Consider the following 23984-nt stretch of genomic DNA (forward strand, 5'->3'; position numbering starts at 1 on the left):
ATTGTTCTGGGCATATTCTTGCACTCCTTTTGCTGCAAAGTGGTTGCTTCTGGTCTGATACAGTGAATAAGGAATCCCATACTGTTCAATTATTCTGCAATTGCCTTTGGATAGTGGTGCTGGCTGAGGCCCTGTGAGCAGGAAAGAAAACCCCTACCTGGAACATGTTTTTAATTGTGAGAATGGTGATCTTTTCGGGGGCAAAATTGTCAACTTGACACCAAGTGCCAGTTACTCTCATCAGGGAATGGTGCTGTGCTGGGGGCTCAGCCCTGGTCTCTTATTCTGGACCTTCACTAATGGCAGTAGCCAAATCAACCCTGGTGAGAGAGGCTCTGTGCTGTTGGACAGGTTGGCATTCTTGGCAGCTGGAGTAAACCCTGCCCTGGATCCCTGGTCTTTGGCTAAGGCTCACCATAGTGGGGAAGGCCAAATGGAGGTCCCTAAGACTTTCTCCTTGGCTAGGATAGTAGATAAAACACAGTAATGCACTGCGGGGGGGGGGTGGGGAGGAAAATGAGAGGGGGTGGCAGAAATGAAGAAATGAGTGCTATTCTAAAAGACCTAAAGGATACACTGGTAGAGTTGATATCACACTGCTATCTACTTCAGTACTTCAGGCTTTTTAGAAGCCTGGCAAGCCCTACAGACTACAATGCCTATGAACTAGACACACATTCAACCAAGTAATAGTCCTCCTAGCAGATGTGATACTATTCCTAAAGCAGATTTATATGCTCTCAGGTACCTAGGATATAGACTTTGATTTGACAGATACATTCTTTTTATCCTATGCAGGAAAAAGGATTGGATGAGGTTTGCATTAACATGGAGCAGACATTACACATTCAGGTTTACCCCAGGGCTGCCTAATAGTCTGAAGAGGTCCAGACTATCTGGACATAGTCTGGTAACAATGAAATTGCAACAACCAGTGGGATGAGGAAGAGCTGGCTAGCATTTTGGAGATCCTGATGCCCCATGTGCATTCTAGAGACAGGTGACAAATCCTGAGGAGACTAGGAACTTACTGCAGGAGATTGCATGCAACTCCCATTGCTTTATATATTATTCAGGAAGTTTGAGTAGGTTGTTTCTCTAGCAATTTATGTTTACTGGTATCAAATTATAGATATTTGGATCTCTTCTGTATCTGTGTTATGCTGATTTTTTCATTTATGTTTATTTGTGATTCTCTTTTATTCTCATTTCATCTTGGCAAAAGTCTGCCTGTTAGTTTTTACAATGAACAAGATTTTGATTTTGTTAATCTATCAGTATCTTTCTTTCTGTTCAGTTTATTATCTGAAATCTTGGACTTGACAGAGGCCAATACAAAGATGGGCTGTCAAAAACTCCTTGGCATAATATATGAATTTAAGGAAATGTGATGATATAGGTTTGTTATGAGTAATCCATTTACTAATTCTCCCAACCTTGACCTCCAAGAGGCACATCGAGAAATTAATGTGGGTAAGAGGAGCACCAGGGTCTTATAAATATGTGCTCATTGCTGTGCTAAGCATCAAGGGTGCCCCAAAGTGAGGTCCTTGGTATCAAAGGAGACTCCTGGGTTCTGTGATGGAACAGGTCTAGTAGCAGAATTTAATTTGAGAGACAAAATGGCAGGGTTACTGTGATAGCCTCAAGATCTGGATGGTAATCAGAATTGCTGTTGCTGCAGGCAACTGTGGAAGTGGCTAATTGATCCTGGGGTCTAAAGAGCCAAAACAGTTGGGCAGCTTATGAAAGTCTTATTTCTATAATAAAAAATGTAGAAGCTGGATAACCTTGAGGACCTGATAATTGGGTCACAAGTATATACTATAAAACCAAGGAATCATCAATAGGCCATTTTACCATCTGTTGGGCTGACTGCTTCTGGGTAGGCAAATATCATTAACGCTTGTGGTCTTAACCATGATCACAATCCCATTATTATACTTATTTTGCCTTAAAATGCTCACTGGACCTGAAGGCAGCTCATACACACAGGATGAGTCACACTGCCCCTGTTTGCTTTCTCTGCCTCTTTTAAGTATTGTGAGACATAAGAACCAACCTGCTTTATGTCCACTACCAAAGTGCAGAGTTCATGTTGCCTTTTCCTCAGACTTCCTTGTCCCTGATGTTTGCTTTATTCCTGTCTGGATCCTAACAGCCAGCCAACTGGGTTACCTCTGCCAAGGTATCCTTGCATATCCATGTTTCTAGCCATCCTCCATCTGTGTTAAGTAAACTCCCCAGTGCACTGCTCATGGCTTTGACCCCGGGAAGGTTTCCGCTGGACCTGTCCCTCAGGGTCTTCACAAAATGAGGGAATCACATGTATCACTGGTCCTTTCAAGATAATACTGATGCATCTGAGAATTATTTTCTCTTTTGCTGGGCTTTATGTACTTTCCAGGGCCTGACGTTTATAATATAGATGAAAAACGTTCTTTTTTAAAAAGATTTTATTTATTCATGAGGGACACAGAGAAAGGTAGAGACATAGGTAGAAGGAAAAGCAGGCTCCCCATGGGGAGCTCAATGTGGGACTTGATTCCAGGACCCCAGGATCACGACCTGAGCCAAAGCAGACAACCACTGAGACACCTAGACATCCCCCACTGTATAGAATTTAATGTTAATGGATAAAAAATTATATCCTGTTGTCTAGTTTAAACATTAGAGTCTTTGACTCTATTTGACTAACTTATGATAAATCAGTACAATGAAACATGCACATTACAAAATGCTACTACTTGGATCTATTCATTCACTTATTCAAAAATACTTTATAAGCCTCTATACACCATGTACTACTTCTCCCGTACTGCTCTTCTAGGCGATGGGGTCAAGGTCTGAACAGGACAGAAAAGCCTTCTGCTCTCATGAGTTTATATTCCTTCTAGTGAGGGGAGAGGGGAAATGAGGAGAAGGAGTCTGGGAAGAATAAATACTATGACAAAAACAATGCAGGGCAATATGACCAAGATTAATGTGGATGTGAAAGAAGCTACAATTGGATGGAGTCGTTTTAAAAGGACCTTTTGAGAAGATACATTTGATTAGAGACACTACAGGAAGTGCTATGGAAAAAGGAGAGTCATTGGTGACAGTTATTTTATACAGTAGAGTCACAGTTAAGTGTGTGTGTGTGTGTGTGTGTATACTATTTATACACCTAATATTAGATGGGGCTTTTCTTGTTCCTTCTGTTTCTCATCTTTTTATGTTTTCTTGCTTTTATGTGGGTTACTTGAACATTTTTTTAGAATTATTTTTCCTTATTGAAAATATTTTGAGGTATCTTTATTTGTGGTTTCACTTAGTATTACAATATAAATACCTAATTTAACACAGCATGCTCATATTGACATTTTACCACTTTGACTGAAGTGCAGAAACCTTACTTCCATCTATGTTCATTTAACCCTTCCTATCAACATCACTGTTGATACTCCAAACACCACATCAGATGGTGCTATACTTTTTTTAAAAAAAATATTTTATTTATTTGAGAGAGAGCAAGCAAGGGAGAACGAGCACAAGAGCGGGGGGAGGGGCAGAGGGAGAAGCAGATCCCCCCAGTTGAGCAGGGAGTCCGATGTGGGGCTGAATCCCAGGATCATGACCTGAGAGGAAGGCAGATGCTTCACTGACAGAGCCACCCACGTGCTCCTAGTTAGTCTTCAAGATAAGGCCTGCTGGTGCCAAATTCTTAGTTTTCCTTCATCTTCATCATCTGAAGGTCTTTATTTCCCCTTGGTTTCTGAAGAATATTTTTTTGGTAGATATAGAATTAAGGATTAACAATTTTTTTTTCCAGCATCTGAAAAATGTTGTACCACCTCCCCTGGCTTCCATGGATTCAGATAAAAAATCCACTGTCACTTAACTTTTCCTCTGTAGATAGTGCATGGTTTTTCTCTTTAACCTGAATAGTCATGATTGAATTCTAATGAATTCTGTTAAGAGAATTTGGCAAGAATATTCTAAAAAATATCTAAAATATATCTTATGAGACAAACTTGTAAGAATAACCTAGAAAAAATTAGAAGAGAAAGAATAAGACAGGGGGATACCTCGGTGGCTCAGTGGTTGAAGTCTAAAGTGTCTGCTTTAGGGGATCCCTGGGTGGCGCAGCGGTTTGGCGCCTGCCTTTGGCCCAGGGCGCGATCCTGGAGACCCGGGATCGAATCCCACGTCGGGCTCCCGGTGCATGGAGCCTGCTTCTCCCTCTGCCTGTGTCTCTGCCTCTCTCTCTCTCTCTCTCTCTCTCTCTCTCTCTCTCTCTGTGACTATCATAAATAAATAAATAAAAAATTAAAAAAAATAAAGTGTCTGGGGGCAGCCCTGGTGGTGCAGCAGTTTAGCACCACCTGCAGCCTAGGGCATGATCCTGGAGACCCTGGATTGAGTCCCATGTCAGGCTTTCTGCCTGCTTCTCCCTCTGCCTGTGTTTCTGCCTCTCTCTCTCTCTCTCTCTCTCTCTCTGTCTCTATGAATAAAAAAAAATCTTAATTTTTTTTTATTTATTTATGATAGTCACAGAGAGAGAGAGAGGGAGAGAGAGAGAGACGCAGAGACATAGGCAGAGGGAGAAGCAGGCTCCATGCACCGGGAGCCCGATGTGGGATTCGATCCTGGGTCTCCAGGATTGCGCCCTGGGCCAAAGGCAGGCGCCAAACCGCTGCGCCACCCAGGGATCCCAAATAATAAAATGTCTGCTTTAGACTCAGGGCATGATCCCAGAGTCCTGGATCAAGTTCCACATCAGGCTCCCTGAGGGGAGTCTGCTTCTGTCACCGCCTCTCTCTGTGTGTCTCTCATGAGTAATAAATAAAATCTTAGGGGAAAAAACAAGAGTAAGAAGGAACGTGATCTATCAGAAAGCTATTGTAACTAAAACAGTATGATACTGGCACAGGAATAAACAGATCACTGGGACCAAAGGATCTTGAAACAGAGATATAAGGGGATTTAGCATAGGAGAGTATAGAATATATTTTAAAACTTAATACGAAAAAAAAAATAAAAAATAAAACTTAATACGTAGATAACTTCTGTACACAAGAGAAATTCAAAAGCCAAAAGGGAAATGACGGATAGGTTTTACTGCACGAAATTTCAAAGTACAGCATGCACACACACACCATACAAAGAGAAAACAGAAGTTATGACTTTTGAGAATATGCTGTATCTGCAACATATACACCAAAGGCATAAAATTCCACATAAAGAGTTCCTACGAATTGGAGCACCTAGGTGGCTCCGTTGGTTAAACGTCTCACTCTTGATTTAGGTTCGGGTCATGATCCCAGGGTCATGAGAGTGAGCCCTGCATTGGGTGCTGTGCTTTGCATCTCCCTCTATCCCTCCCCTCTGTGCTCTCTCTCTCCCTCTCTCTCAGATAGATAGATAGATAGATAGATAGATAGATAGATAGATAGATAGATACGTGCCCAAGATTGCGAATCCGAGAAACCACCAAGGAGCCGACTCCGATGCAAGCGCACAAGGGTTTATTTGCAAGCTCGAGCTTGAGTGCAAGTATACCCGACAAAGCAGAGCAGGGACTTGGACCCGAGGATAAGAGGCATAGCAGTTTTATAGGGGCCAGTGGCCAAAGAAATTGTAACACACAGAAAGCTGCATAGTCTTGTGGGTTCACACGCAGGTGGCCAATTGAATTACAATTTACCCTATAGTGACCGTTTGAACTAGCCTATCACTCTGGTCAGAATTGGCGCGCAGGTTTGGTGGGCAAAAGGCGGGGTTTACATTCTCTGGCTGCTAGGGGTTCTGCATTCCTATATGAGCCGGTTTCTGGTAAGGGTGTGCTCAGCGGCTTGACCAGGGTGGGGGAGTGCCTTAAGCAATAAGCAGGTCATGTCGGGGTTATACATGAGATGGCGGGTGTAGTAATCAAAATCAGGTTTTTTCTTTTTGCTATTACCTGTATGAATTCCTTATGTATTTTGATGATAAATAATCCCTTACCTGATATGTGGTCCATAAATATATTACCCATCACCCCATAAACAAATAAACAAATAAATGTTCAAAAAAATATTTCTCCCTCTCCTTATAAAAAAAAAAAACCTACAAATCAATGATAAAAATGTAGAGATCCTAGGGTGTGAAGCTGGGTCAGTCAGTAGAGCATGTGACTCCTGATCTCAGGGTTGTTAGTTCTTTTTTCCCCTTATGAAAAAATAAGCTATCCTACGGTGACTTAAATTTTTTTAATTTTTTAAAACCTATTTATTTATTCATGAGAGACACACAGAGAGAGGCAGAGACATAAGCAGAGGGAGAAGCAGACTCCCTGTGGGGAGCATGATGCAGGACTCGATCCCATGCCCCCAGGATCACGCCCTGAGCCAAAGGCAGACACTCAACCATTTAGCCACCCAGTGTGCCAGGGTTGTGAGTTCAAGCCCCATGATAGGTGTAAAAATTACCTAAAAGTAATAAAAGGTCTTATCCCTCTCCCCCAAACCCCACTGAGAAACCAAGAGAAAAATGGACAAAGGATATGGATAGGTATTTCACAGAGGATAAATAAGAACTAGTTAATAGAGTTGCGTATCCTCAAAAAAAAAGTAAATTTATTATTATTTTTAAAGATTTTATTTGACAGGGAGAGCACAAGTTGAGGCAGTGGCAGATAGAGGAGGAAGCAGATTGCCTGCTGAGCAGGGAGCCTGATGGGGGCTGGACCTCAGGACCCCAGGATCATGACCCAAGCTGAAAGCAAACACCTGACTGAGCCACCCAGGCACCCAGAAAAAGTAAATTAAAAAAGAAAAAGATAATTTAATTCACTGTATGACAAAAATGAAAATCTGGTAATAGCCATTTGTCATTTAGTTAATAAATATACATTGGGCCCTCATTCTGTGCCAGCAATATGGTAGTTCTAGGCATAATGATAAGCAAAACAGTCTCTAGACTCACTCTAGTCTAATGAGATAGACAGTTATGAACAAAAAAATAATACAATACACAGATTTATAAACATAACTACAACTTAGTCAAATGCTAAAGCGAATGAGTACAGAATGCAGTGAATTTACAAAGTGACATTACTCAGAGATCACAGGAGAGTCAGAGAACACTGATCAGAGAGAGAAGTGTTCTCTGAGTTTCCTGGGTTGAAATATGAAGGATGAGATGAAATGAACTAATGAAGTTATGATGTGAAAAGATAAATGGTTCAAAGGTCCTGGATACATGGCATTTGGGGAAACAAAGCAGAGTGGTGGAAAATAATATAAGCTTGAGAATACAGAGGTGAGATCAGGACTTTTGCTTTACTACAGAGTAACCAAAAGACATCAAAGTCATTAAGCTGAGGAATACTTTGGAATTTTTATAAATGTTGGGCTACTTTCTGTGTGGAAAAAAAGACTTGGGAGAGCAGTTGTAGTGAAGTCACAGCAAACTTCAGTGAGAAATAATGGTTTGTTGGAGATTAACACAGGAGATCAAACCACACAGTCTCTATATATCCCCCAAAGGCATCCATTTCTTCGCTTCTAAATGTGTTTTTTCCTGTGTTCATCATTTTAGTGAAATAAAATGAGTAGCCCAAAGATCTGGGCATGTCGTATAAATGGATGTTGAAATCACCACAGTGGATAACCGTGGTAGTAGAGGTTTTAAGGAAGGAACTTCTGGCAACATTTCACCACAGCAAGAAACCTCAATCCTCGTTCTGTTCCACCTGCTATTTCCAGTTCACATCCAGGTCCCCTGGATTCTGTTTCCTGAGGGTTGTGTGTGTGTGGGAGAGATGACACTGGGCCCTTGGAGCACATGATCTCTAAGTCCCTGCTGGTCTCAGGGGTCGTGCATATGCCAGGTTGGGCATAAAGTTTACTTTGAAACAGCACCTTGCATCAGTTTCCCCTGATGCCACACGAGTCGTTGCCTTCAATGGCCTTCCTGGCTCCAGTCCTTCTTCCCTTCAATTTGCTGGGACACCAGGCACTACATGCAAGTGCGACTGTTGCAACATCACATGCTTCAGTGTTTCCTCACTGAAGCTGCAAGCTCTGCACAAGGCTTGCTCACTTTTCCAGGCTCGCTTCTACTCAGACCGCTTCTCCTTGGCCCTCATTTCACCTGGCCATTGAACTATTGAACTGAAAAAGTCCTGTTTTTATTTTAGCACAGCTGGTACACAATGTTATATGTTTCAAGAACACAACTTCAGGGACGCCAGGGTAGCTGAGTGGTTGAGCATCTGCCTTTGGCTCAGGGCATGATCCCAGGGTCCCTAACTACAAGTACCGGCCGCGCCGCAAGAAGCAGGCGCGCAAGGCCCGGCGGCTGGAGCCCTCAGTGCTCCCTCCCCACCCTTGGTGCCTGCTCCGCTGCCCTCCTAACCCAACCCTAACCCTAACCCAACCCTAACCCTAACCCTAACCCCCTAACCCTAACCCTAACCCTAACCCCCCTAACACCCTAACCCTAACCCAACCCTAACACCCTAACCACCCTAACCCTAACACCCTAACTACCCTAACACCCTAACCCTAACACCCTAACACCCTAACACCCTAACCCTAACACCCTAACCCTAACACCCTAACCCTAACACCCTAACCCTAACCCTAACACCCTAACCCTAACCCTAACACCCTAACCCTAACCCTAACACCCTAACCCTAACACCCTAACCCTAACCCTAACCACCCTAACCCTAACCACCCTAACACCCTAACCCTAACCCCCTAACACCCTAACCCTAACCCTAACACCCTAACACCCTAACCCTAACACCCTAACACCCTAACCCTAACATAAGGAATTCATACAGGTAATAGCAAAAAGAGGGCCCTTCCCCGCGGCGCCGGGCCAGGGGAGCTGCCCCCGCTGGGCTCCGAGCTTGACGGGCTGGGGCTGCCGACGCCCGAGCGCTCGCCGCTGGACGGCCTGGAGCCCGGCGAGGCCGCCTTCTTCCCCGCGCCCGAGGACTGCGCGCTGCGAGCCTTCCGGGCGCCCTACGGCCCGGCCGAGCTGCCCCGGGACCCCGGCGCCGCCTGCGGTGCGCCCCTGGCCGAGGCGCTCAGGACCGGCCTGTACTACTCAGGCCGCGGTGGTTCCTGGGAAATGTAGTCGTCTGACGTCCGTGGGCTCTGTCGCTGTGTGCGCAGGCGCAGGGGGAGGCACCGCGTGCGAGGGGCGCTCCCCCATCGTCCCCGTAGGCCGCGGTGGGTCCTGGGAAGTGTAGTCGTCTGAGGCCCAAGGCCTGGTGGGGATCAGGTCCCAGAGGCTCTGGCAGGAGGAGTTTGCTGGAGGCTCGCGGCGGAGTCCGCGGACGCAGAGCCGGAAGTCGGGCTTGCGTGGGCCCCGAAGTGTGTAAAGCGGCCGTCCCTGGCGCTGGGACCGAGGCAGGTGTGGGCGTTCTCTGGGCGTCCAGGGCCGAAGGCAGGTCTGCGGCCCGAGACCGCCTCGCCCACCGGAGGCGCCGCCGAGGAAGCGCGCGGTCCTGTGACCCATTAAAGGGGAAGGAGGCGCCAAGGGGGCGGGAGGGCGGAGGGCGCTGTAGCCGCGCGCTCCGTGCTGCGTCCGCCGCAGCTGAGCCGTCTCTTTTCCGGCCCTGCCGCCTGTCTTTCCGGGTCCTGCCGTTTCCCCGTCCCGCCGTGAGCTATGTCTCGGGTAGGTTGCAGTCTCCTTCTTGCTGAGTGTGGCTGCGTTCTCTGGGCCGTGGGACCGAAGCTCTGCTTCTCCAGAACCGTCCCGCCCCGGGTCCTGCGCTCGGGCTCTCGCATCTACCTGGACCGGAGGGGGCGGGCGGGGGCGATGACTCTTCCCTCCTTCGCGCGGCGTTGGGGAGAGGATGCTCCGCTGCCCTCGGCACCACGACTTTACTAAGCCTCCGTCCGCAGCACAGGCGTCAGCGGTCTCAGAGTCTGGCCCCCGGACCAGCAGTGTCAGCATCTCTGGAGAACTTCTTGTAGGTGTGTGCGGGCGAGCTGCCGCCCAGGCCCTCTGGGTCATCAGCAGGCGCTGCGTCCTAAGCCCTGGCGAGGCAGCAAGAACAAAACAAAATCTGGGGCAATTATGCTTCACAGACGTGGGGGTTGAGGACACCTCCCGTTCTGATCCAGGCCCTCTGTTTTTAGTTCCACTTCTCTGCTCTACTTTGTGTCCTGTTTGTTTCCAAGTCCAGACGCTCCTCACGTTCTGCTGGGAGTGCAGTTTCCATCTGTGGTGCAGATTCCACTGTTTAGGAAATAGCTTTATCAGTCAGTAATCTTTTAAGATTTAAAACCATTTTTTTTTGAAAGACGGAGGAGGGGCAGGGGGAGAATTTTTATTTTTTTTTTAATTTTTATTTATTTATGATAGTCACACACACACAGAGAGAGGCAGAGACACAGGCAGAGGGAGAAGCAGGCTCCATGCACCGGGAGCCCGACGTGGCATTCGATCCCGGGTCTCCAGGATCGCGCCCTGGGCCAAAGGCAGGCGCTAAACCGCTGCGCCACCCAGGGATCCCAGGGGGAGAATTTTTAAAGATTATTTACTTGAGAGAGCAGGGGGAGAATTTTTTTTTTTTTTTTTAAAGATTACTTGAGAGAGTAGGAGTTGAGGGGCAGAGGTTGAGAGAATCCTGAAGCAGTCCGATGTTCCATCCCAGGGCTCCAAGGTCTTGACCTAAGCTGAAACTAAGACTCCACTGACTGAGCCACCCAGGCACCCTAAATTTTTTTTTAGCTGTAAAATATAGCTGCGGTATATTTGGGGCTCTTACTGGTTTGGCACCTTTCAACGTTTTTGTTTAAGCTTCATGGTGATGTGGATTATTCAAGTGGGGCAAAACCAGGCTGCAGAGGTTACTGTTACCCCTAACTCTGAGGGGGAAAGTGCTAGGCTTGGTCTTGGGAAGTATTATATCTCTTCCTTGGGTAGTCCTTACACTTGACTGCTAATTCTCCTTGTTCTGTAACTTTGCTTCAAGTACCCCTCAGTTTCCTAGCTGTTTCTTCTGGAATGGGGACAGCTGTGATGCACTCGAGTGCATGTCCCTTCTCAAGGGTGCTGCTGCTGTCTGCTATACCCAGTTGCTACTGATGTAGTTTTTGAATGTAGATGGGGTCCGGAGCCAATGGCCAAAAAAAGAATTCTTGATACTCTTTGGTGCAGAAAGATGATTTTATTCAAGCCCAGGGACAGGACCCATGGGCAGAAAGCTGCTCTGCGGGGACTGTGAGGGTTGACTGATCATATACTTGGGAGTTGGGGGCAAAGAAGAAGGGAGGTTTTCTTTTTCTTTTTTTTTTTTTAAAGATTTTATTCATTTATTCACGAGAGACACACACATAGAGAAGCAGAGACACCTTGAGCCAAAGGCAGATGCCCAACCACTGAGCCACCCAGGTGCCCCAAGAAGGAAGGTTTTCTTTTCTTTTCTTTCTTTTTTTCAAGATTTTATTTATTTATTCATGAGAGAGAGAGAGAGGCAGAGAGACACAGGCAGAGGGAGAAACAGACTCCATGCAGGGAGCCCGACTAAGACATTTGTAAACTGAGGGAGACTCTTGCCTTGGAGGATTGTGATCTCTATAAGTTAGCCATTTGTTTTTCCTTCCCTTAGCTTTAGGGCATCCAGGAGTGCCTGAGGAATGTGGTGGGGTGGAGGTTGGGGGAGGGGGGCTGTAGTGAATCAGCTTGTGCTTTGCCCTCAGTTTGCATTCTGCTTCTGCTTCCTCATTAGTTACCAGGAAGAAATCTTGCCAAATCATATTAAAACTGGCTGCCATTAAGGAAAATATGCATTGCCTATTAAATACAAACGGATTGTCTTCACTATTCATGAAGTGTTGTAAGATTCTAAGAACTTTTACAACAAAAAGCCAGAAATCCATGTTGTTTGCATGTATAATCCTTTTTTTTTTTTTTTTTTTCACAAAACTGTGTATTATCTCAGGACAAATTGCATTTATTTTTTTCTCCTTTTTCCACTTAATAAAACAAAACAGGTAGGCTCCTACACTCAGAATTCTGAAAACTCCCATTTCGCCTTATATATATTGTCTGCTCTCCACGATGGGACTCATTTCGCTCTTTGATCAGGGCAATGATCAAGTGGGTGTTGGTTGTGCAGATATCTTTATGTCATTTCAGGAGTCAGTGACATTCAGAGATGTGGCCATTGACTTCTCCCAGGAGGAGTGGGAGTGGCTTCAGCCTGCTCAGAGGGATCTGTACAGACATGTAATGTTGGAGAACTATAGCCACCTTGTTTCACTGGGTAAGTGGATTTCTCCTCCTCTCAGTCAGAATTTGAACTTTGGGGTGGCTGTTGTGAATCTTGGTTTTCTGATTGGAGATTCCCAAGGAAGTATGTTATTTTTCTTTTTGTTTTTTTTTTTTTTTCTTTTTAAAGATTTATTTATTTATTTATTCATGAGAGAGACAGGGGGGCGGGGCAGAGACATAGGCAGAGGGAGAAGCAGGCTCCCTGCAAAGAGCCCGATGTGCAACTTGATTCTGGAACCCAGGATCATGCCCTAAGTGTGAAAGCAGATGCTCAACCGCTTGGGCCACTCAGACATCCCTGTATTTTCCTTTTCTTTTTTCTGATCTTTATTTTTAAGTAATATCTACACCCAGTTTTGAGCTGGAGCTTACAACCTGAGATCAAGAGTCACACACTCCTGGGCAGCTCCGGTGGCTCAGCAGTTTAGCGCTGCCTTCGGCCCAGGGCAGGATCCTGGAGACCCAGGATTGAGTCCCTCATCAGGCTCCTGGGATCAAGTCTTGCATCAGGCTCTCTGCAGGGAGCCTGCTTCTCCCTCTGCCTGTGTCTCTGCCTCTCTCTCTATGTCTCTCATGAATAAACAAATAAAATCTTAAAAAAAAAAAAAAAGTCACACACTCCACTGAGCCAGCCAGGCACCCATTTTTTTATTTTTTAAGATGGATTATAACCACCTAATCCTTAGACATCTCATATTTACAGGTGGCCTTTCTTTTATTTTTTATTTATTTTTATTTTTAACTTTTTTAAAGATTTTATTTTTATTTATTCATGAGAGACACACAGAGAGAGGCAGAGACACAGGCAGAGGGAGAAGCAGGCTCCCTGCAGAGAGCCTGATGCAAGACTTGATCCCAGGATTCTGGGATCATGCCCTGATCCAAAAGCAGACACTCAACCACTGAGCCACCCAGGCATCCCATGGCCTTTGTTTTAATGGCTCTCTTCTAGGGACTGAAGGACTGATTTGGAATTTATTTCATTTTCTGCAAGCAGGTCTTAACATTTCTAAGCCTTATGTGGTTTCCTTATTGGAGCAAGGAAAAGGGCCCTGGCTGGAGAAAGGAGATGTGAGAAGAGATCTGTATTCAGGTGAGTAAGTTAGTAACAACCCAACTAATCAATAAGAAAGCAATACTTTTTATATTTTGGTTATAATATTCCCTTACAGATACCAGAGCATTGAGGACTATGAAGTCTTGCTCACAGCCTCAGAAGAAACTATTTCACATCTGCTTTCCAGCCATCTTCAATTCTCATCTTACCTTTGTACACTTTCTCACTAACAGATGTGTTCTTTCTTTCCATTGTTAGCTCTGTCTGGGCTCTGAGTTTCATTTCATTTCTTTCTTTCTTTTTTTTTTTTTTTTAATAGCTCAAAGGTTGAGTTTTTTTTTTTTTTTTTTAATTTTTATTAATTTATTATAGTCACACACACACACAGAGAGAGAGAGAGAGAGAGAGAGAGAGAGAGGCAGAGACACAGGCAGAGGGAGAAGCAGGCTCCATGCCCTGGGAGCCTGACGTGGGATTTGATCCCGGGTCTCCAGGATCGCGCCCTGGGCCAAAGGCAGGCGCTAAACCGCTGCGCCACCCAGGGATCCCAGAGTTTTTTTTTTTTAATAGCTCAAAGGTTGAGCTTTTTTTTTTTTTTTTAAAGATTTTATTTATTCATAGAGACAGAAAGAGAGAGAGAGGCAGAGACACAGACAGAGGGAGAAGCAGGCATCATACAGAGACCCTGATGTGGGACTCGATCCAGGGTCTCCAGGATCACGCCTTGGGCTGTAGGCGGCGTTAAACCGCTGCGCCACCGGGCTGCCCCCTGAGTTTCATTTCTTTTTGATTTCTTCTCCCTTTCTTTTTTTTTCTTTTTTTTTTTAATTTTTATTTATTTATGATAGTCACAGAGAGAGAGAGAGAGAGAGAGGCAGAGACACAGGCAGAGGGAGAAGCAGGCTCCATACACCGGGAGCCCGACGTGGGATTCGATCCCGGGTCTCCAGGGTCGCGCCCTGGGCCAAAGGCAGGCGTTAAACCGCTGCGCCACCCAGGGATCCCCTCTTCTCCCTTTCTTTCTTGAAATTGACCTGTGTTTCTGTTGCCTAAATTGAAAGGTAAAACTATGGTCCTATTTAACTGTCTTAGATGAATTTGTTGCTACTTTTTGTTTAATTGATTTATTCATTCCCTCACACATTCTCTTGGTATTTATTTAAAAGACTTTCTCTTGGATGCTACAGAGAGTAGAAAGTATAAAAAAGTGTAATAACTATGAAAGAAGTTACAGCTTAATGAGGTAAAATAGATCTGTAAATAACTTCATTGCATGTCTCCAAATTTGCAGTTCAGCAGTAAGGGATAAGGAATTTCCAGTTGGTGTTTGGGGCCTAGATAATTTGCATAGGGATAGTAGTAATATAAACATAAAAGACAGGAATCAGTTTTGGAGAAAAAGTGATGAATTAGTTTGAAATGTGCTTGGTGTGAGTAGAGGATGGTATTTCCAAGTGAAGATTTGCACAAGCTGTTGAAATATATGATAGAAAAATGGTCAGGTTAGAAATGTGGATGTGAGAATTTTAATAGTAAGTGAAAATTGAAGGCATGGGATTGAGATGTCACCTCAGGTTGACAATTGAATTGCTGGTGAAGCTCTTTAAAAATAAATGGCCATGTGACACCCTGGAAGATTCTGTCATAGATCTATGGAGCTTAAATTCTGTATTTATGAAAAGTTCTATAAGTTCTTTAGTTGATTCTAAAACTTCTGATCAGTACACCTGACCTTTTCCTGGCATAACAGGAGGAATGTTCTCACGGACCGGGAAGCAGTAGTTTGGGAGTCTGATAGGGGAACCGGAGCAGCTGTGAAAACAGCTCCAGCTCTCAGGTGCTGACGGCAGTGAGGCTCACTGGCTGCAGAGATCCAGGAGGGTGTAATAAGCAGTGATGTGGGCTGAAGTTACGAGTTCAAGCAAGTGCAGGGAGATTTCTTCATTTAAGGAGGAGTTGAAGAATAATGTCCTGTGTAAAAGTAATAAAACTGATAGAACTGTGTACAAGGGAAGTGAGGAAAGGTCAAACAGAAAAATTGCCTCTAATTCCACTACTTTATTCATTACTTCATTCATTCGCTTACTTACTTTTGTTCTAAATAATCCTGTGTCCAGTGTGGGGCTCAAACTCCTGGCCTTGAGATTAAGAGTTACCTCCTCTACCGATGGAACCAGCCAAGTGCCCCTCCACTTACTTTAATACAGTTCTGCTAATTTTTTTGTGTTCATTCTAGTACCCCCTTTTCACTAAAAACAGGAAGTAGGATTTATTGGTGGGCATGAATAAGGAGAGGGCAGTGGGAAGGTTCTCATGAGCATAGGGCCAGCCATTTGTCCAGGAGGCCATGGTTAGGGTGTGTTTGACCCCCACAGGTATTTGAGATGAACTGCTTTTCAGCCATCATGGCTTCAAATTCTTGTGTATTAAAGTGAGATGTGGACCCACTTCTTAGAGATGTGGATCTTCTGGCAGCCCCAGGGAACTGGGATATGGCCCTGCATAAGGGTTCTCCATTTTATATGGATGATAAGGATTTGGCCTATGTGGACCCTGGCTATTGTGCCCTGGGGTTTTCCAAGGGTGCCCCACATACCTGTTTGGAACCCATATTGGGGGTAGCATGAGGTCACACATGAATGTCAAAGGGAAAGGGCTGTGTCCAAAGTCCTGTAAGGCAACCCATTTAAGCAACAGGCTGTATACACTACTGAGGGGGCTACTGTTTGCCACCATTGCACACCAGGCTCCCTGTGGAGGGAGCACATGGTGGTTTCCTTGGCTACAGTCCAGTACCTTTCTAAAAAGGCAAAATGAATGTACAGCTTAACAAATTATTGAAAGATATGCATGTAACCACTGCTCACGTCATAAGAGCACTGTGTGCTCACCCCTTCCCTACCTAGAGGCAGTCTTCTCTTTATGGGAGCAACTTACTGGTTTGGTTACTTGACAAACCTTGTCAACTGTTTGTTTCTCTAATCACTATAGTTAAATGAGTATGTTTGTGAACTTAATCTAGAGGGTTCATAATGTATGTATTGTGATTTGCTTTTCAAAAGTACTTTTAAGATTTATGCTTTTTTGCATATTACTGTGGTAATTTGTTTCATTGTACACATCAGTACCCCACCAATTTATCCATTCTGTTTTTGAGGGCTTCTTGGGTTGTTTGCATTTTAAGGCTGTTGCAAGCAATGTTAGTATTGTCCTTGTGCCCAGGTGCAGACTGGCATAGGTTTGTTGTGGTGTCTTTCTAGGCCTGGAATTGCTGGGGCAGAGGATGGTGTACCTCTTTCATATCATGAGATAATGCAAAAATGTTTTCCAGAGTGCTTTTACTGACTTACATTCTCACGAACACCATATGTGGGTTCCCCTGGTTCTGCATACTTACTAATGAATGCCCCAGACAGTCAGACACCATAATACAGACCTAGCAGAAGAGTGTGCAATGGGAGGTTGCTATGGTTGAAAATTGCATTTTTCTGATTACTGATGAGGTTGAGCACCTTTCCGTATGTTTACTGGACACCTGGGTACCCTCATCTGTGATGTGTGTCTTGAAGGTCTTTGCTCATTTATGTATTGGATTCTCTGTCTTTTGTATTGATTTGTAGAAGTTAGATATTTCAGATACAAGTGCTTCGCTAATTAGTTTCACTGCAAATGTTTTCTCTCACATATGGTATATTTTCCCCCTTAATAACTTCTTTTGATGAACGGAAATTTTTAGTTTTAGTGCGGTCAGATGTTGTTCCCTGTAGAATTAACATGTTTAAGAAACCATTCCCTATCATGAGGTCATAATGAAGGCATTTTCTTATATTTTCTCTTAAACCTAGTCATTCTGCCAATCACATTTAGATCTGTTGTCCACTTTGAATTGATTTTTGTGTGTTGTGTGAGTTACTGGTCAATTTTGATTTCTTCTGGGAGGAGATCCAGTTATCATGGCATCATATGCTGACGTGTTGTAGGTTTGTCATAACTTAAATGTTAATATTTGTGTATATTTATGGGTTCTCTGTTTTTTATTGATTGTTTCCTTTTCTATTCTCGCATATGTCTATACAGCCTTAGTTATGGACTAAATAATGGATAACATTTTCCTTTATTTGCCTCACTCCACTCCTTTTTTTTGCAGAATAATTGAAAAGTAAATTACATCTCAATATTTCACTTCACTATCATGTATAAATTATAGGGACATTTTCTACATGATCAAAATAACCATTTTTCATATCAAAACAGTTTTGCGGGCAGCCCCGGTGGCGCAGCGGTTTAGCACCGCCTGCAGCCCAGGGTGTGATCCTGGAGACCCGGGATCGGGTCCCGTGTCGGGCTTCCTGCATGGAGCCTGCTTCTCCCTCTGCCTGCGTCTCTGCCTCTCTCTCGCTCTCTCTGAATAAACAAATAAATAAATCTTTAAAAAAACAAAAAAACAAAAAAAGTTTGGCTTGTATTTTTTTTAAAAGCACTATCCATACATAAATGCTTCGTAAGTGTGTTTTATAGCTGGGTTGTCTGCAGCTGTCCTGTAGGATGGTGAAACGTTTCTGTTTCTCCAGATGTCCTATAAATTGGATTTTAACCTATTTATTTTTATATTCTAAGACTAGGTCTTGTTTAGGTCCTGCTGGGATGATAATTCTATTTAGGCAGGTTGTCAATATGGGTACGTTAAGGCCGTCAGTTCTAACCTTTCTTCTACATATGTGGTCCTAGGACAGTTGTATTTTTACGGCTTTCGTAGGTCTGTCGTATATATGCACCTCCTCTGGCCTTTCCCAACCTAGGCTGTGGGGTCCCATTTCAGTTTTCAGTTTCTAGCACAGTATACAGGGTCAGATACATGCGTGCACAACCCAAGGGTGCACCCAGGATGTCACGCACTTTACACAACCCAGGGATGTGCCCAGCATGTCATGCACTTGCACAACTCTGGGATGCGCCCAAGATGTCATGCACATGTACAACCCAGGGATACATTGAGGATGTCATGCATTTGCACATCTCAGGGGTGAGTCCAGGATTTCATGTATGTGCACAACTCAGGGATGTGCCCTGGATTTTATACAACTTTACGGAAGCACTTTCGTGAGCTCCCTCTCCTCCCCTGCTTCACTTGTAGGGCCCCTCTTTCAGTCTTCTGGGTAGAAAGGCAGACCTCTAGTTTCCCCTCTACTCTCTATTTCCTGCAACCATGTCTGCCTCTGCACCAAGCAACAAGGAGACAGAAAAAGAAGAAAATGGGTATTATTCCTGTGCTCTTGTGACCATAGATTTTTCTTTTTTTTTAAATTTTTGTTTATGATAGTCAGAGAGAGAGAGAGGCAGAGACATAGGCAGAGGGAGAAGCAGGCTCCATGTACCATGAGCCCGACGTGGGATTCGATCCCGGGTCTCCAGGATTGCGCCCTGGGCCAAAGGCAGGCGCCAAACCACTGCGCCACCCAGGGATCCCCAAGATTTTTCTGTGAACACTCTTAGAGTTTTAATTGCCGAGGTATCGCTGCTGCAAGATACCTTGGGATTGGATAGAAATGGGGTAAGATTTCTCTGACTACTAGAGACCCTCTTTCCCATTCCTCAGACCAGAAATGGAGGCTACTCTGGGAGCAGCCTGATGCACAGTTCCTGCTTTCATGTTGCCTTTGGGTTTAGACCTGGAGACAAGGATAACAAACCAAGAAACTCACCACCAGTTCAGTGTTACTTTGAGTTCTGATTTCCTTCTCCAGTCAACTTGCCACCCTTTACTTTTTAGAGTTTTCAGATAGCTGCTCTGTGCATTTTTCCCATGGCTTTTAGCTGCATTCAGGAGAGACAGGTGGCAGTGCTCTTACTCCATCTATAAGGGACTGAATTTTTCATCTTATATTTTGTAAGTGAAAAAAGGTTACAGTGTGTAGAAAGATGATACTAATAAAATGAAAATACAAGGTTCAGGCTAGATTGAACAAAAGTATAAAGTATAAGAAGGAAAATGGGAATTAAGGAAAGTTAGGGAAAACACTGGTCATATGATGCAGGTGCTTTGCAAGTCATGTTAGCAAACATAGAGTTCATCTCTAACGGAGTCGTTGAAAGATTTTAGGCAGGCAAGCATTTTATTTAGCTGAGGTTTGGAAAACAGATTTATTGGAAGCAAGATTAGGAAACAGGCTACCACTTAAGAGTTGTCTCTATAACCTGGTCTGGATTTAATCATCACATGAACTGTGGAACTGTGGAAGTGTTCAGGGAAGGGAGGCTTCCCTGTACAGGCTGCTAACCTAAGGATGTGGAGATTGGACTTGGAGATTGACTAGATACAAGACCTGAAGAAGATTGAGGAGTTGTGGTTGATAACACTCATCTTAGTGCTCGTTCGTTCATTCGTTCTTTTTCTTTTTTCTCTTTTCTTTCTTTTCTTTCTGTCATAAATAAATAAACAAATAAGAACAACTTTGAAGGGAAGGGGAAGATTTTTTTCAAATTGTGACTGACTGAGCTTTGGATCTTTGTGGGATATTTAACCATATCAATTCACTAGGCAATCAAGTATCATACTCTGGAGCTTAATAAAGAGATCACCATGCTTCTCAAATTTTAGTCATTTGGAGTGCCTTTTTTTTTTTTTAAGATTTATTTTAGAGAGAAAAACCACCTATATTTATGTGTATAAATGGGGAAAGGGGCAGAGGCAGAAAAATTCTCAAGCATACTCCCCACTGAGGAGGGATCAATCCCGGAACCCCAAGATCATGACTGAACAGAAATCAAGAGCTGGCTACTTAGCTGACTGAGCCATTCAGGTGCCCCAAAATATTTTATTTTTTCTAAGTAATCTCTACACCCAACATGGTGCTTGAATTTACAACCCTGAGATCAAGAGTTGAATGCTCCACTGATGGAACCAGTCAGGCAGCCTATATTGTTGAATTTATTCTTTTTGTTGTTGTTGTTGTTGAATTTATTCTTAAGCAACTTTCCCTAGTTTCTTATAGGCTATATTGCTTTTCTATTGGAATGCTAGTAGTAAAAAGAAAAAAAAAAAGAATGCTAGTAGTGAATTTGTAGATTTGTATTTTTCAGCCTTCATTAAAGCAATAAAACTACCCTAAATCTTTCTAGATTGATTCTTCCCTGCAAATGCAATAGTAATTTTTTTAAATTAACAAGCTTTTCATTTTTATTTTTTTAGAAGATTTATTTATTCACAAGAGACAGAGGCAGAGACATAGAGGGAGAAGCAGGCTCCCCATCAGAGTCCTCCGATGTGGGACTTGATTCCTGGATCTGGATCACACCCAGAGCCAAAGGCAGACACTCACTGCTGAGCCACCCAGGTGTCTCAATAAACTTCTTAAAAGTAGTTTTAGTTTCACAGCAAAATTGCATGGAAAGTACAGAGGTCCACAACCACTCCCATTGTGGACATCCCATACCACAATCCCCATACATAATGTATATTTGTTAAAATTGATGAACCTACATTGACACATCATGACCCAAAGTCCATAGTTTACATTAGGTTTTGCTCTTGATGTTGTATATACATTCTGTGGGTTTGGGCAAATGTATAAGAATGATATGTATCCACCATTGTTATCATGTGGAATAGTTTACTAAAAATCGTTTGTGCTCTGCCTGTTCATCACTCTTTCCCCACCAATCCCTGGCAACTATTGATCTTTTTATTGTCTTCCTGATTTTGCCTTTTCCAGAATGCCATGTAGTTGAAATCATACAGTAGTAAGCATTTTCAGATTGGCTTCTTTAACTTTATACCTTTCCGTGGGTAAACAGCTCGTTTCTTTTAAGTGCTGAATAATATTCTATTGTCTAGATTAACTGCAGTTTACTTTTGCATTCTCCTACTGAAGAGTATCTTGGTTGCTTCCAAGTTTTGACAATTATAAAGAAAGCTGCTATAAACATCCTTTTGCAGGCTTTTGTGTGAGTATAAGTTTTGAATTGATTGGTAAATACCAAGAATGCAATTGTTGGATCATGTGGTAAGAGTATGTTAAGAAACTGCCAAACTGGGTACCTGGGCAGCTCAGTCAGGTAAGCATCTGTCTTCAGCCCAGGTCATGATTCCAGGGTTCTGGGATTGAATCTCAGGTCAGGCTAACCTGCTCCATTGGGAGTCTGCTTCTCCCTCTGCCCCTCCCCCTATTCATTCTCTTTCTCTCTTTCAAATAAGTAAATATATAAAATCTTTTTTTTTTTTCAAATTTATTTATTTATTTATTTATTTATTTATTTATTTATTTATTTATTTATTTATTTATTTATTTATTTATTTATTTATGATAGTCACAGAGAGAGAGAGAGAGGCAGAGACACAGGCAGAGGGAGAAGCAGGCTCCATGCACCGGGAGCCTGACGTGGGATTCAATCCCGGGTCTCCAGGATCGCGCCCTGGGCCAAAGTCAGGCGCTAAACCGCTGCGCCACCCAGGGATCCCTAAAATCTTTAAAAGAAACTGCCAAACTATTTTCCAAAGTGGTTCTACCATTTTACATTCCCACAGGCAATGAATGATAGTTCCTATTGCTCTGCATCCTTCTCAGCATTCGATGTTGTTAGTTAGTTAGTTAGTTAGTTTGGATTTTGGCCATTCTAATAAGTGTGTAGTGATATCTTGTTTTAATTAGAATTATTTCATGAAATGTGATGTTGAATATCTTTCCATATTCTTACTGGCCATCTGTATTATCTTTGGTGATGCGTCTGTTTGCGTCTTTTGCTCATTTTTAAATTGTATTGTTCATTTTCTTATTGTTAAGTTTTAAGAATTCTTTGTATATTTTGGTTATCAGGTCTTATCAGATATGTCTTTTGCACATATTTTCTCCCAGGTTGTGGTCTGTCTTCTCATTCTTTTGATACTGGCTTTTGTAGAGCAGAGGCTATTTATGAAGGAAGTCTAGCTTATCAATTACTTTCATGGATCATGGTTTTGGTTGTTGTATTTAATAAGTCATTGCCATATCTAAGGTCATCTAGGTTCCTATGTTATCTTCTAGGAGGTTTATAGTTTTGTGTTTTACATTTAGGTCTATGATCCATTTTTTTAAAAAGATTTTATTTATTCATGAGAGACACAAAGAGAGAGAGAGAGGCAGAGACACAGGCAAAGGGAGAAGCAGGCTCCATGTAGGGAGCCTAATGCGGGACTCAATCCCAGGACTCTGGGATCACACCCTGAGCTGAAGGCAGATGCTCAACTGCTGAGCCACCCAGGTATCCCAGGTCTATGATCCATTTTGAGTTAATTTTAGTCAAAAGTGTAAGTTGTGTGCCTAAATTCATTTTTATGCATGTGGATGCACAGTTCGAGGACCATTTGTTGAAAAGATGTTTTTGGTCCCTTGTGATGTCTTTGTTCCTTTTTCAAAGATCAATTGACTATAATTATGCAGGTCTGTTTCTGAGCTCTGTACTCTGTTCCATTGATCTACTTGTCTAGTCTTTCACTGTCTTCATTATAATAAGTTTATAATATGTCTTGAAGTCATTGTCAATCCTCTAGCTTTGTTCTTTTCCTTCAGGATCCTGTTAGGTATTCTAGATCTTTTGCTTCTTGATGCAAACTTTAGAATCAGTTTGTTGGGATCTGTAAAATTACTTTCTCAGATTTCATTGTATCTATAGATCAAGTAGGGAAGAATTGACATCTTGACAATATTGAATCATCCAATGAACATGGAATTTCTGTCTATTTAGTTCTTCATATCTATCATCCGAGTTTTGTAGTTTTCCTTGTATAAATCCTGGTACCTGTTTTGTTAGATTTATACCTAAGTATTTCATTTTTTGTATGCTAATATAAACAATAATGTCTCTGTTTCCTTCCTGGTATCTGGGAAAGAATGACTTTTGTACATTAACTTTATATCCTGCAATTTTGTTATAATTACTTATTCAAGTTTTTTGGTAAATTTTTTCAGATTCTCTGCATAGATTAATAGTATCATCTGCCAACAACAAGTTTTATTTCTTCTTGCCAATCTGTATTTGCTTTTCTTGTCTTAGCATTAGCTAAAAATTCCATTATAGCATTGAAAAGCAGGGTTGAGGGGCACCTGTGGAGTAGTCAGTTAAGCAACCGACTGTTGGTTTCAGCTCAGGTCTGACCTCAGGTTGTGAGATTGAGCTCTACACGGAGTGTTGAGTCTGCTTGAGATTTTCTCTTCCCCTCCCTCTGCCTCTCCCTCCACTCACATGTGCTCTCTTTCAAACAAATCTTAAAAAGAAAGAAAAATGAATCCTTGTATTCCTCTAGGCTTTTAATAAGTATAAGTGCTAAATTATATCAGATCCATTTGTTGTTTACCGAAGAGTATGGGCATACAGGTGATAAAAGGAGGGGAGATGACTTTGAGGGAAGGAAGAGGGGTGAGGAATATATAATTAGCATTCTGTTCATATTTGGAACCTGATTTTCTTGGTTGTGCTTTTTACTCTTATTGGTCTGTGAAGCCATATGGCAGGTTGTATACTGAATCTATGCAGTTAACTCCAGTGGCTTTTTCTAATATCATTAAATGTCTAGGTTCACCTGATACATCCTGCTATATTTAAGTTTCCAACTAATTTCCTCAGGTGAAGCCTCTTTACCAACTGCAGTGAACTTTTTTTTTTCAAAACATCAAAAAATGAATATATT

At 42.9% G+C, this 23984-nt stretch overlaps 1 protein-coding gene and 1 non-coding gene across 7 annotated transcripts in view; one reads left to right on the forward strand and one right to left on the reverse strand.

Moving 5' to 3' along the window:
* ZNF140 (zinc finger protein 140) overlaps window positions 1-23984 on the forward strand; it is a 40996-nt gene that overhangs the window by 12347 nt on the left and 4665 nt on the right. Inside the window, exons 1-3 of one of the 6 annotated variants that reach the window (XM_055321936.1) lie at window positions 9036-9955; window positions 12130-12256; window positions 13259-13357. In XM_055321936.1, the coding sequence (XP_055177911.1) occupies window positions 9839-9955; window positions 12130-12256; window positions 13259-13357 (343 nt within the window). In that variant the 5' untranslated portion in view covers window positions 9036-9838. Of the gene's footprint in view, window positions 1-9035; window positions 9960-12117; window positions 12257-13258; window positions 13358-23984 lie in introns of those variants that run through there. The other 5 variants (XM_055321938.1, XM_055321939.1, XM_055321941.1 and 2 more) reach the window with 5 other exon arrangements.
* LOC129508458 (small nucleolar RNA SNORA70) lies at window positions 15976-16109 on the reverse strand. Its single transcript, XR_008664192.1, has one exon. It is a non-coding gene; the product is annotated as a small nucleolar RNA SNORA70 (small nucleolar RNA).

The sequence above is a fragment of the Nyctereutes procyonoides genome, unplaced genomic scaffold, assembly GCF_905146905.1.
Source record: "Nyctereutes procyonoides isolate TBG_1078 unplaced genomic scaffold, NYPRO_anot_genome, whole genome shotgun sequence".
In the NCBI taxonomy this organism is placed as follows: Eukaryota; Metazoa; Chordata; class Mammalia; order Carnivora; family Canidae; genus Nyctereutes; species Nyctereutes procyonoides.